Source organism: Macrobrachium rosenbergii, chromosome 27 (assembly GCF_040412425.1).
Source record: "Macrobrachium rosenbergii isolate ZJJX-2024 chromosome 27, ASM4041242v1, whole genome shotgun sequence".
Taxonomy (NCBI): Eukaryota; Metazoa; Arthropoda; class Malacostraca; order Decapoda; family Palaemonidae; genus Macrobrachium; species Macrobrachium rosenbergii.
In genome coordinates this window covers 13,108,048-13,122,649 of record NC_089767.1, presented here as the reverse complement: position 1 = coordinate 13,122,649, position 14,602 = coordinate 13,108,048, and the positions used below count along the sequence as shown (strand labels likewise).

At 34.9% G+C, this 14,602-nt stretch overlaps 1 protein-coding gene across 2 annotated transcripts in view; it reads left to right on the top strand.

Annotated features, from left to right (window-relative positions):
* LOC136853411 (uncharacterized) overlaps window positions 1-14,024 on the top strand; it is an 84,555-nt gene extending 70,531 nt beyond the window's left edge. For both annotated transcript variants that reach the window (XM_067128919.1, XM_067128920.1), the window contains 2 exons: window positions 7,363-7,701; window positions 11,650-14,024. In XM_067128919.1, the coding sequence (XP_066985020.1) occupies window positions 7,543-7,701; window positions 11,650-13,026 (1,536 nt within the window). In that variant the 5' untranslated portion in view covers window positions 7,363-7,542 and the 3' untranslated portion in view covers window positions 13,027-14,024. The remainder of the gene's footprint in view (window positions 1-7,362; window positions 7,702-11,649) is intronic.
* The last annotated feature ends 578 nt before the right edge of the window (window positions 14,025-14,602 follow it).

Genomic DNA, 14,602 nt, shown 5'->3' with positions numbered 1-14,602 from the left:
TGTATTGACAGCATCACCGGAATGGTTATGTTCATGATGAACTTTAATCACTTCACCATCATTGGTAATTGTTCGGCTTTTGCAATACGATGCGAACTTATTGCACTTCCAATATATCTTGTTACCAACTTGCTTGTCTTTCACGAATAGGAAACCATCGATTTTAAGCATAGGCTTGCCTTTTTCACTTGAAATGTATTCATCCATCGCTGAAGGGCTGCAGTATTCCGAAGAAATGAAGTCCTTGGTGCTTGATGTCCTTCACAACGTTTATTACCACTAAGAAAATCAGATAACATTCAAACAAACATTTGAACTAAGAAAATCAGATAACGTTCAAACAAACATTCAAACAGTTATTTGCCTATTTGAACAATTGCTTATTAGAGTAAGGTTCAAACAACATTTCGAATACTTATCATTTCGTATAATTGTCCTTTCGAATAACTTTTTCAACAACTTTCCATTCGAATAGCTGTTTTTCAATAAATGTTTTCGAATAATTGTTTTCGAATAATTTCGAATAATAGTGGATATATATACTGTGTATATATATATATATATATATATATATATATATATATATATATATATATATATATATATATATATATATATATATATATATATATATATATATATATATATATATATATATATATATATATATATATATATATATATATATATATATATATATATATATATATATATATATATATATATATATATATATATATATATATATATATATATATATGTATGTATGTATATATATATATATATTGTTACCTCTTGCGGTCTTGATGATCAGTTATTGTTTAATTTATGTATTTTTCATGCCTGCATGCCAAGAATACACGTAACCTGTCACTTGGAGCCACGAATTAACCTTAACAAAGAATATTCAAGGAATAAAGACTTTATGATAACGTCACCAACTGCGAAAAAAATAGCTAAAAAATCTCTACTTGTTAAGATGGTATTAAATACAAAAAAGACGCAACAGTTCTTCCAAACAATGAACGCTAGGCACAAATAAATACCAGAGTCCGTAAAAATGACTTGCTTGCCTAGATCCTGAGTCTTACTGGAATAATTTGGCTCTAACGCTAAACAATATAATTTGGCTTAATCTAGACTTCGTAATAGCATATACCGTATGGTGGCTGCAGGATGAAACAAAGGAAACGGAAGTACAGAAAGTTATTAGTCAATCGAAAGATCCTTGAACAAGAATCGGACTTACCTTGAACATTATGTTGGTCGTTTGCTACAACGGACACTCGGAAGTCTTGATACTAGCAGTCTTCCCAATTTACTAATTAATATAGACGGAGGAGCAAAAGTGGTGTAAAGGGACAAAGGACACCGTTCTGGCACGAGCCCGGTGTACTTTCTCGTTCATGGCCTGTCTCTCTCTGACCTCGCTCTGGTTCCCGCAAGGTGACTGGCTGCATCTTTACACGACGCCCAGGCAATCCGACCTTGACAGAGACATCGCGAACGCGTAGGGTAAAGGGAAACACAGCTTAAGATCACCATTACTCCAAGAGATTTTGAGTGAAACCCTCTGAGGTTTAGGTCCCAAATGCCACCGGCATATTTTTGTTTTTGAACTACACAGCCTATTCCTGCCTAGCGAAGACTAAATCTGTCTCTGCTATGATCGTTATTTTTGAATTGCCTGGCTACCTGCAGAACAGAGACGTTTCTCTGTCGAGGTCAATCTGACTAATATTACTACACATAAATACATCGAGGGCAAACAGCAGTAATATTTATAAAAATATATGTATACATATTTATATATATATATATATATATATATATATATATATATATATATATATATATATATATATATATATATATATGTATGTATGTATGTATACAGGCAGTCCCCGGTTGCGGTCGGGGTCGCCGAGGGTGTGATGATAACTGAAAATCGCCGCTAACCGAAAATCGACAATTTCGGCACGTTTTCGGTGATTTTCGGGGGTTATGAGTGCCGAAAAGCGGCGATCTTCAGTGATTGGCGCCTCTGTTAGTTATGTATCGGCGCCGATAAACGGAAATCGGCAATTTTCAGCCTTAAAATTGCATATTTTCATCTTTAGACAAGCACCATGAAACCGATCGCTGTTAACCGAGCCCCGCCTGTTAACCAGGGACTGCCTGTATATATATTATTCATATACATATGTATATATATGTATATATATGTATATATATATATATATATATATATATATATATATATATATATATATATATATATATATATATATATATATATAAATTTTATCACTGTGATTTATTTTATCACTGTGAAGTTACAAATGTTATGATTGGCTAATATCATAATTCATGCTACCTGGAATATCCCGATGGGTCATTATCATTTCCATATTTATAATATAACGTGGATCTTGCGCTGCTGGTCCTCGATCCTCGACACAGATACTTTCCAGCGACTCCAGTGGGTAGACCGTCGACTGTAGACACTGGATAAGTATGTGTGTTGAGGGGTCAAGACCCTCAGTACCAATCCATTTATCACTTATTAAAATTCCTATCAGTGAAACAACCCATCGGGATATTCCTGAGGTAAACATACCTCCATTGATATTAAGCAACATTTGCAGCTTCATAATTGTATAATAAGCATATGTATATAAATAATATATATAACAACATATATAAATACTTATTTATGTATATATAAAATGTGTATATATATATATATATATATATAATATAGATATATATATAATATATTATATATATAATATATATATATATATATATATAGAAATATATATTGATTGCTTTATATATATATATATATAGTTTTATATATATCTATATATATATATATATGTATATATATATATATATGATATATATATATATAAAAGATCTTTTATATATATATATATATATATATATATATATATATATATATTTATATTATAGAATATTTATATTTTTATATTATATATATATATATATATATATATATATATATATATTTTATTATATATATATATACAGGTTGAAATCACTAATCCGGCAGTCAGTAGTAAACAGAACAATCAGTAATGCACAAATTTTGGCTAGAGTAATTTCTAATGTTTCTGCACTAATTTTCAAATTCCCGGTCAATGCGCTAACTCGTCGGCCATTTCGATTGGGTGGCACAGTGTGCTGCATCAAAAAATGGTAGCCTAGCCTACATTATACTGAACTCTATTCACATATTAACAGTATTATACAAACATCAACATAACGAGTGTGCATCTTTTTCATGGATCTTTTAAAGTTATGCTTTACTACATTGTTTCCAATTGTGTATATTCTCATATTGCTTTTGTATTATAAATTGCAATCAATATTTTGTTTTAAATCGATATCGAAGGGGTTTGACTGTATTTACGCATTTAACCAAGTTCAAAGCGCTTTTCTTGAATTTCTAGTTATAGTAAATGAATATGGATACTTTATTTATTTGGGACAAGGATATTTTTCATTGTATATAAAGTGTTTTTTAAGTCGAAATATAACTTAAATAGGCCTCGTTATGAAATTAGTTTAGCTATTTTTTGTTAATATATGACGAGCCTTGGAATTGCAGCTGGCTGTTTTGGGGCATGTTTTTTTAGTAAAAAAATCAAGATTCCATTAAAATATTTCTCTTGATTTCATCATATAAAATGAGCTTTACATATTTATTTATCGGCGTGGAAAACTGTAGTAATTTTGTAGTCTTTCATGCCCAGCAGTTTTGATTAAAATACATTCTCTCCAGTTTTATTTACTGGAAGCAAAGTTTCATCCATGTTGCCGATGCACGATAATTTATAGTCATTAGCAGCTTGAATATTGTTTTCTCAGCTTCAGCTACAACTTGCAGCTTAAAGTTACTGTAGCAGTATATTTCCTGCCGATTTTTCTCCAAAGCGAACAAGGGTATAGTAAAGCTAAAAAATATATCAGGTATTGTACAAACTTAACGTCATTTGTAACATAACTTACAGTAATTGTGTATTACCGTACGATGTTTGATAAATACAAGCACAACAGTTGTTATCCGATAAATTATTAGCAAAACAACAGTTTCCCATTCGGTTGTTTATGGCATACGCATTTCATTTAGGCAAGAGTATAACGTTACTAATAATGCTATTTTACCATTTCTCTTTACTTTTTAACTAGCAGATGGAATAAAGAGATGGAAAACAAGTTGGTCTATTGTAAGTTGGTCTCTCTTGATGCCTGCGCTCATGTTGGAAATAAAAAAAACATTTCCTAAATGTTTTAGACACAATTAATTACTAACCCCATCGTGAAACTCGAAATAAAAGTTTTAAGTGAATTATCTCAACTCAGTGGCACTACCTGTATTTGATAATTGTCTTTTCTTTATTAACCAACTTGTACTGATTTATGGGATATTTTTAATTCTAGGATGAGGTGCTTAGCTACTGTGTAATGAGTTGGTGTATTCTAGTCTAATAAATGGCTAATCCGGCAAAATGGCTAATCCGGCACCTCTAGGTCCCAATGATGCCAGATTAGTGATGGTCAATATATATATATATATATATTTGTCCAGATAGTGCAGTTGTAGATTATTTAGAGTACATTTGTAACCCTTATTTGCTGGGGATGTGTCCCACACACCCATTAATAGGGTTGTTCTTAATGCTTAAAACCATTAAAAACATTTAGAACTGCCCATTTTGATAGCTTAAACCAAGAAAAACCTTTTATAAAATGCATTATACTTAAGTATTTTAATAGTTTTATCTCAAAAAGTGCATTTATTCATGAAAATTATATAAAAATACAGTAATTAGTGAATATTTCTCAGTGAAAATAGCATAATGGGCGAATTTTTCAAAGACTGAATGATTTTAGATATGTTCCACAGAGAAACCTGAAGAATGCGTGAGTCCGCGAAACATGAGAACGCGAATCAGCAAGGGGTTTACTGTATTACTGTGTGTGTGTATACATACACATACATACATATTTATATATATACAATATATATATTGTGTGTATATATATATATAATATATAAGACTCATATATATATATATATATATATATATATATATATATATATATATACATATATATATATATATATATATATATATATATATATATATATATATATACACAGTAGAACCTTGGTTCTCATATAATTGTTCCAGAAGAAGTGTCAAGATTCGATTTTGTCGAATTCTGAGTTAATTTCTCCCATAAGAAATAACTGAAAATGGATTAATCCATTCTGACCACCAGTCATTACCCCAACCTTGCCTTTTTATACAAAAACTTTTACACAAATTACAATTAAATAGGTTCAGAGTTGAATAACTTACCTGTATCAGAAGCACTTTTACATTTTTAAATGCATACTGTATCAAAAAAGTTGGCCTATGACCAATGCAGCCGTGATATACCAGACCATAGGCTAGGCTAAGTAGCCTTATAGGCATTACCAGAATGTACTGTAACAGGTACACATGAAAACTGTTGTTAATAATGATAACAATGAAAAACAAGCCATATCACATGAAATTAATAATACAGTATTTATAAACCAAATTACTGTATGTCTGTTATCATAAAATTAAGAAAAATTTCCGAAATTACGTCAGAACTCGGCAGCCTGTGGCAGATATAAACAAACCAGAGCGCCGCCCTGTAGGTGTATTGCGGTACTAATTACATAATCTGCCACAGGCTGCCGAGTTCCGACATAATTTCGGAAATTTTTCTTAATTTTATGATAACAGACATACAGTAATTCGGTTTATAAATACTGTATTATTAATTTCATGTGATAATATGGCTTATTTTTCAACAGCAGCACCAGCAGCATGTGTGGGCTTTAAATGCTTTTAAATAAGCATGGGAAGAACGCCACCAACAACGCCAACTAGCGGCAGCCGCCTTGAAACTCTTTTTTCTACAAACATCATATGATTAATCGGGTCTGATTCGGTTTGTTGTTTGAACTCCGACACAAAATTTACTCAACATTTCGTGGTTGAAATCCGATTATTTCGAGTTCTAGTACAGTGAGGACTGGGGTTCTACTGTACAATATATAATATATATATATATATATATATATATATATATATATATATATATATATATATATATATATATATATATATATATATATATATATATATATATATATATATATATATATATATATACATACACAGTAGATCTGTTCTCGACGCTAATCTGTTCCAGAAGAAGTGTCGAGATTCGATTTAGTCGGATTCTGAATCAATTTCTCCCGTAAGAAATAACTGAAAATGGATTAATCCATTCTTGACCACTAGTCATTACCCCAACCTTGCCTTTTTATACAAAACATTACACAAATTATAAATAAGTTCAGAGTTGAATAACTTACCGTATCAGTAGCACTTTTTACATTTTTAAATGCATACTGTATCAAAAAAATTGGCCTCGACGAAAATGCGCCATATTACCGATGGTAGACCGAGCGCCATAGGCTAGGCTAGGTAGCCTATAGGCACTACCAGAATGTACTGTAACGTGGTACACACGAAAATTGTTGTTAATAATGATAACATTGAAAAACAAGCCTGATTATTACAATAAATTAATAATACAGTATTTATAAGCTGTATGTCTGTTATAAGCTGTATGTCTGTTATCGTAAAATTAAGAAAAATTTCCTAAATTACGTCGGCACTCGGCAGCTTGTGGCATGAGCAGATGTAAACAAACCACAGCACCACCCTGGTGGTGTATTGCGGTAATAATTAGGTAAACATTGTTTACATTCAGTATTTATGGTAAATTTCATACAGAGTCTATTGGAATAGTGTACAAAATCACTGTAAAACATCTTTCAGTAAATATTATGATGACCCTAACATATTGGGACCCATGATTGGATGAAAATTCAGTGCAGAAAGCCAAAAAAATTATGATGTACCTGTACACGTGTGTACTTCTCCAAACAGCAGCATGTGTGGGCTTTAAATGCTTTTAAATACATGTGGGAAGAACTCCACCAATAACGCCAATTAGTGGCAGCCACCCGAAACACTTTTTTCTACAAACATCATATGATGCATCGGGTCGGATTCTGGTTTTGTTGTTGAGCTCTGACACAAAATTTACTCAAAATTTCGTGTCAAAATCTGATTATGTCGAGTTCTAGTATGGTCGAAGACCGGGGTTCTACTGTTTGTGTGTGTGTATATATATATATGTATTGAGAAAAATATAATCATTTTGATAATACAGGGAGGAATGTCTTCATTCATATGTTAAAAAAATTTCCTGTTTCAGGATGCCAGGTATCACTATACAACACCAGTTTTTATGGGGGTGAGGAAGACATACTTGAACATCATGGAAAGTCACTGAGAAACAGTAGCATTGGTATTTATGATGGGGAAACCAGCAGCCCCCCTGTGGCCCAGCACCATGACGTCATGACAGCGGGATGGTTCAGTATGAACAGAGAAAATGGAGGTCCTGCTTTATATTTGTAGTTTACCCTTCTCTTATGCTGCCATTTTTACAAGTGACACTGCCCTCATCTGTTTTGTTTTCATCACTCCCATCATCGCTTTCATTATCCTCCTACCTTCTTTTCGTAAGAAGCACCTATCCTCTGTTTTGGTGGTAAGTAAAATTTTGTATTTCATGTAATGACTTTCCTGTAATATGCAAGAAATCTTTAGTATGCTTTAGCAGTAGACAAAAACCTACTGTATATTTGTTGAGCCATCAGAGATAAAAAGTGAGAAAGTTTGTGGTTAGTGGTCTTGTCTCTTGAGTGAAGGCTGAATGGATGATACAGAGAGCAGAGAAGAATTGAGGGTATAGACAGTTGATCAGACATGGTATATGTCAAGTTTGTTGTTCAAACAAAAGTTTTTAGTGAATTTGAAACTATTTGTTCTATGGAAGTACAAATCTTTGTGTTTTATAGAGGAGTATTTCATCAGTAGGACTGGAGTAGTGGTGAACTTGGTAACAAGACGTTTACTGGTGTTTATGGGAGGTGAGTGGGGAATGCCAATCATTTGCTTAATGTCACCATTTGCTCTTCCTGACGTGCTGTTGTTGAATGTTTGTAAATGAGTACAAGATAATTTCTTTACTTATCACTTTGGATTGTTGTTTTTGCATTTCTCATTGTTGTTTATCATAGTTGGAGAAAAAATATGATCAATGCTGTTGTGAGGGTCACTCTTTGTCCCGTGTCTTAGTAGAATTTGACAGGTACTATTCCTTTTAGGGGGAGAGCATTTACTCACGTTCCCCTGCAAGGAGTGTGTTGGCGTGACTTCTCACCAGCGGGAAAAGTTTGGTAATAGGAGGAAAAAGGATAAAAACTATTTGCTGGCTTCTTCAGGGGTGAATACATCCCAGATCCATCTGGTACCTTCCGTAGTTCTCCTCCTCCCTTTTCTGTGTCTGTTGGTGCTAACCTCCCCTTGTGGGGGTTAGCACTCAAACTTTGCAGAAGTCTAGCCATGCCTTCTCTTTGGAGGACTAGGCAGTGGTGCACCATAAGTAGCTGTCTCACCCTCAGACTGACCTGACTTTGATGTTCCAGGCACCCAGATGTCATCTTGATAGTACCTGCAGAAGATGTATTTTGTACCCTCAACATTCAGGTAGCCTGTTTGTTGCAGTGTTCTTGACAATTTGGTAGAGGAGAAAAGAAATTGTTTCCAGCACCTTCCTCTCTTGTTGTGTCTACAGCTGTTCCAGCTATTTGGCTACCTTGAATGAAGGGGAGCTCCTATCATGGTAGTCCTCCCTGTAGCTGATCCTTCATTTGTGCTGTCATTTTTTGGTACCTTGACCATCCTTTCTGTTTTGAAGACTAGCAAGACTCAGGAGACAGAAGGGAAGAAGTGCTCTCATAGTTCTTCCTCGTCATCTTCATCATCATTGTGGTCAAGCTCGTCATTGTCCTCAGACACTCTTCCCCTGCATAGGAGGAAGAAGAAAAAAAGTAAGTCGGAGGCCTTGCACAAGAACTCTCCCCCCCCTTTAGGAGAAGATAGGCTGTCAGTCATCAGTATGTGATCATTGCTGGTCTGGTAGGGCAGGGGCTCCTGCACCTACCTATTTAGATGAGAGGACTGCACCCTCCTTGTCCAAACATGAGTTCTCAGGTTCTCCTCTGGATGAGTCTGTGTCCTGCTCACTTATGATCAGGTGCACATGGTTGCCCAGGAAAATGGCATGCACAACCCATTTGCTGTCCATGTGAGATCTTTGGACCAAGTGTGCTGACAGTGGGGTCAGCTCTCCCCTATTGCTTCTCCAGATAATGCATCAGGTGTGTACCCTCCAGTGGGCCACACCAAATCCAAGAAAAACCCAAATGAAAATCTTTTGGGCCATCCCCCTCTCTGAAGCATGTAACTTGGAACTGGTATATAGTCCCCATGGAGACGGGAGGAATTCCAAGAGTTCTGATGGATGGGTACTTAAAAGTATGCATCCTTCTGGTCTGTTGAAAGCATGAAATCTCTCCATAATTGACTCTAACACAGAAAGTGCTGTTTCCATCCTCAAACAAGTCTGCAGAACAAACCTGTTCAACAGGGAAGGACTGATCACTCCAACCCAAGTCACTTTCTCTCCACTAGGTAGAGATGACTAAAAACTTGGAGAATGGTGTGCCACAACTTCCATGGCACCTTTCTCTTTCATTGCTTCCACTTCTGCTGACTGGTTAAGAGCCTTAGACAAATCCAGAGAATATGATTTGAACAGAATCAGTGCTTGCAAGTTGAGGGGGGGGGACAAAGGTCTCTGAATGGAATCCTGATGCTATCCAGGGTTCTGCCCCTGACTCTGCCACACTGCTCAGTGGAGGGAAAGAGTTTAACCCTCTACTTGTGACAGTAGAAGAAGGGATCACCACCGTCAGTGACCCCTCCTTCCTTCTTCCCCTTTCAGTGACCCCTTCTTCCCCTTTCCTCCCTTCCTAGACACAGCTGGGAGATTGACAAAAGGGCTGACAAGATTCCTCTCCTTTCTATGTGGAAGAAGATGGGGTCCTCTGTCTTGTTTAGGATAAATAGCTTCCTGGCAATCCCAGATGTTAAAGATGCTATGAGATTGATGAGAGAATCTCACATATCCGACCTTTTCGGCTCAACTGCCACTTTCACGCTACTCTTCAGGAAGAGTAGTAATGAGCTCAGCATTGAACTGTTCCATAGCAGTGGGCTTACTATCATGAGGAACCTGACAGAAGAGAGATGTACGTATGTCTCTCTCATAATCAGGTCGACCCATATGTGGAACTCTAGTGTGCAAGCAAAACAACGTTTTCCCTCTTGACACCAACATCTTCCTAAAAGCCTCCCCTCTTGTTGCGAGACGAGACATCTCAGAAATATGGAAATAATGGAGATGTGAAGGGAGTAAGAAGTGTAGTACTGGAAGTATTGTAAAAAGAAAATAAATGAAACAGTATTTGCAAATTTTGAAACTTGAAGCTTTGAACAAAAAATCTTGTTAGAAAATATGCGGTACAAAGTCATAAGTAATGCGTGTTGAGGCTTAATGATAGAAAAAGGCATATGGTCGGTGTCCTGTAAAGTACAGCACAGTACTGGACATAAAAATAGCATAACGTCATACACAAGGAAGGTAAAAGATTAATATTATAAGAGAGAATTGAAGACCAAACTTGTAACCCCAGTGGGAACTGCTGGAGAAAGAGCTCAAAAATAGAAGGTAAATTGAAAAGAAAATGAGGAGGAAAGTCTGGAGGAAACAATAACAAAAAAAGCTGTGAAAAATTTTGACAAAAAAATGGTCCACTGCTCTATTTTCAAGAATTTACGGAAGAGGCTATCCATGTCATGAAAACTAATTACAGTAGGTTTATATAGTATCAGAACAAACTTCAAATGGAAATACACACAGGAAGTTATTACCTTTGTAAAGAAAATGGTATAGAACATTCATTCTCATGCAAAATATTTGGGATTTTAAGAGGATAGGACAGCAAAAAGGGTTATGCTGAGTAATCCAAGGAGAAAACTGGGAGAGTACAGTACTATATGACAGGCCATGAAATTGAAGGCATTATAAGGCTGTAACAAATTAACAAAGCTGGGAGGGACACTATTGTAACTTATACAGTAAAATAGTAATACTGCAGTAAATAATTTCATTACACTTTTCTGTACTCGTTATTAATTAATGTAATTTTGATGGCATCTTGATCCCATTTATGTTTTTCCTTGTTATATTGCATCTCATTTATATTTTTCATATATTTTCCTTTGATAACAGTGATAACATAAAAAATTCCCATGCTGATTGCCTTTCACCTTGTTTGCTAGGAAGGGAAAATTATAAATTAAAGTGTTTCTTTAAAATATTCAGCTCCATTTGCAAATTATTCTCTCTTCATTCATATTGTTCATCTTGCTTTTTTTATAAGTATGGTTTTCAATGTCTGTATTTACGTTACTGATATCTATCTGTTGGTACAGTATAGTACTTTCTTGGAATTTAAGTTTTACCTTGTACAGTATTGAGAAAACAATATGGATTGAAAATGAATAGATTTTTTGTTTTGTTTTTTAGGTAATATTGTGCTTGCTGACTGGCCTAGGCACAACCTGTGCCTATGTTTCATCTTCATGGGTTACTGGAGAGACAGAGGTGAAAGTACCCATTACACCAAAAGGTCATCCCATGAAAAGTTTAGTTGGTTTCTGGGTAGGTTTATGGCATGCCAAAATAACTCATATTACTGATGATAATCATACTACCCACTATGTGACCTGGATTAGTCGTGCTGAATTAGTTGGAATACACAAGACAGCATTGAAAGAAGGGTGGCCTCTGCCTTTGGTAAGTCTGACAGCAGAAATAAGTGGTGAAGGCCTTGCATGGCGTGGAGTATTGGGTAATGCCGTCATACATGCAGGGTCCATGACTTCATATATATTAATAGCTGCTATGTACTCTTGGGCTGTTTGGGTTGTGATCTTAATGATATGTCCAGAACTCAGCTGTTGGCCTCTCATAATAACTGGTACCCTCACTGCAATATCATCTCTACACTATCTTGGCTGTGCTGTTTATTACTTTCCAGAATATGTTCTTGTTGAAGGAATGATGACAAAACTCAGGTTTGGATGGGCTTGGTGGCTTATGGGCTGCATTAGTGTTATTCTTGCAATTGTTGGGGTAGTACTGACTATGTATGATCACATGTACCCTGGAAAATTGGGTGCCATGTTTATATTAGACTTCTACACTGAATCAGATGCTCTTTCAGGAGCCCCAGAGTTGCTCTATGCATATGATTCTGTAGTTGAAAAGCACTCTCACCTATATCCTCTGTCAGTGAATAATTTTTTATATGGTAATAAAAAAATTAGTAATAAAAACCTTCTTGGGAAGAACTGTGAAAACAGAACTCTAGAAGGTGACACAGGGAACAGGAATACTTTTTCTGATGCATACGATGCCAGTAACATTGAGATAGCAGGAAAAGCAAAGGAAGACCTGGTACAGTATGTCAATGAAACTGAAAAAGAAAATGAAATTGGAAACGAGAATGAAACAAAAACCTCCTCAGAGATTAATGGAAAGAATGAAACCTTTATGTCACCTATAACTGTCATCAACTCTCTTCTGACCATGTCACTAGAGAAGCAGAGGAACATGGCAACTTTATGGAAGCGGACACCACCTGAAAAGTCTCTGGAACCTCAGAATGATAAGTACAATTATACCACTGTCCACAAGGGGAAGACCATAATCCGTAAATTTTCTGCCCCAATTATGGTTCCACAAGCCAATCCAAGGCCAAATGGCAGAACCCTCAGGAAGTCTTTCTCCAAAGTCCACTCAAAACTCAGACCTACTTTTTCCCCAAAAAAACCCTCCAAAGTTAATCTTATTTCTGCACCTAAATTAGACAAGTCAGAGTTGAGCAATAATACGTCATGAGCTATACTGTACTTAATATTTTGCGGTAATGAGTTATTCAGCATCAATTTTTGTATGTGCTCAGCATATAAGTCATCATTAAGGAAAATGAAATGATGATGACTTTTTGTTTTGTATTAATGGTTCATATCATCAGTACTTCTGCTTACAGATATTAATCAATTTACAACTACTGGTTGAAAGGTGAGAAGTTGCAAGAATTTTGTGTATTTGAGCAACTACCAATACCATTCCATCATGATATGGCCATGCCTGATATTTAAATTAATTTCTCCCATTGGCTTTGAGGTTAGTTGCAGTGCTTTAAATGGTTAAGATATTGATTGTTGGTAGGAATGAACATTCAATGCCTGTGTAATGCAAGAAAATTTTATACCATAGATTCATGTGTATACCATTTAAAAGTTATTTCAGACAGATTTTGTTGTAAAGAAGCCTCATTGTTAATTAAAGTGAGAAAAATTTTATTAGTATAGGTAAGTTTGTAAGTTTAGTTCATTAAAGCCTCATGGTTTCTTTATCACAATATTGTGGTAAATTGCGAGGGGCTGTAAATACTGTACAGGATAAAATCCTGTTCTTATCATTATTCATATGATTTAAAAATTTCTGTCGTATTTATATATTTTATTGTGAATGTAAAGACAAAATATTTGGATATCTAACTTTAATAAAAACAAAAGTATAAAGTATATAAAAAAACACATGTCTAAAATAAACTTTCAAGCATACATTGAATAAATTTTCATCATGTATTAATTGGCTAACATCCTGTGATGGAGATGTGTCTTCAAGTTGCTCTTCTTTTTATCTTTCTTTCCTCATATCTAAGACATTTCACAGGTTTTTTCCTTTGGAGTCTGGTACAGTGAGAGATTGTTCAGCTGCATTGATGGACAGGCTGCCAAGCAATAATGGCATCACCCAATTGACTACTACTGTACTACCAGAGGTATAGAATACATGAAAAATTAAATAAAAATTTTCAAACATGAAAATCATTGCCTTCAGTAACCATACAATTCCATTCCCTTAAAACATTAAAATTTCTGGTAACAAGTTGGTGACAGGTTAATCACTACCGAAACTATGATCATTCTGTTTTCCTCATTACGCACTGTTAGACAGGTAGTTGTAACCTAGAAGCTGAAAAATTTATGTTAGTTTGTAAGACTCAGAAATAAGCTAGGATAGCATTTGGGAGGGAGACTTGAGATACTGTATTGTCTTCATTGACTCAAGTTCTTGAAAGATGTTAGATAGGGCTACACCGTAACTGTTGATGGCCCATGTTTATCCGATTTTTTCTTAAAAATGTCAGACTTTCCAAGACACTTTTTTACACAAACCCATGACTTGCATTGTCCATTTTTTCTCATAAAATGTTCTCAGACAAAAGTTCTCCAAATAAAAAAAAAAAAAAAAGCATAAGTAGAGTCTACATGCATGCACAGATCATTGGTTCCTTGATGTCATTCCAATTCCTTCTTCATGTAGTCTTAAATTTAGATGGTGAAAACATGATTAAGGAGGAAAATTTTGAGGGGTTTGTATGGAAAAATAAAAAGAAATGACT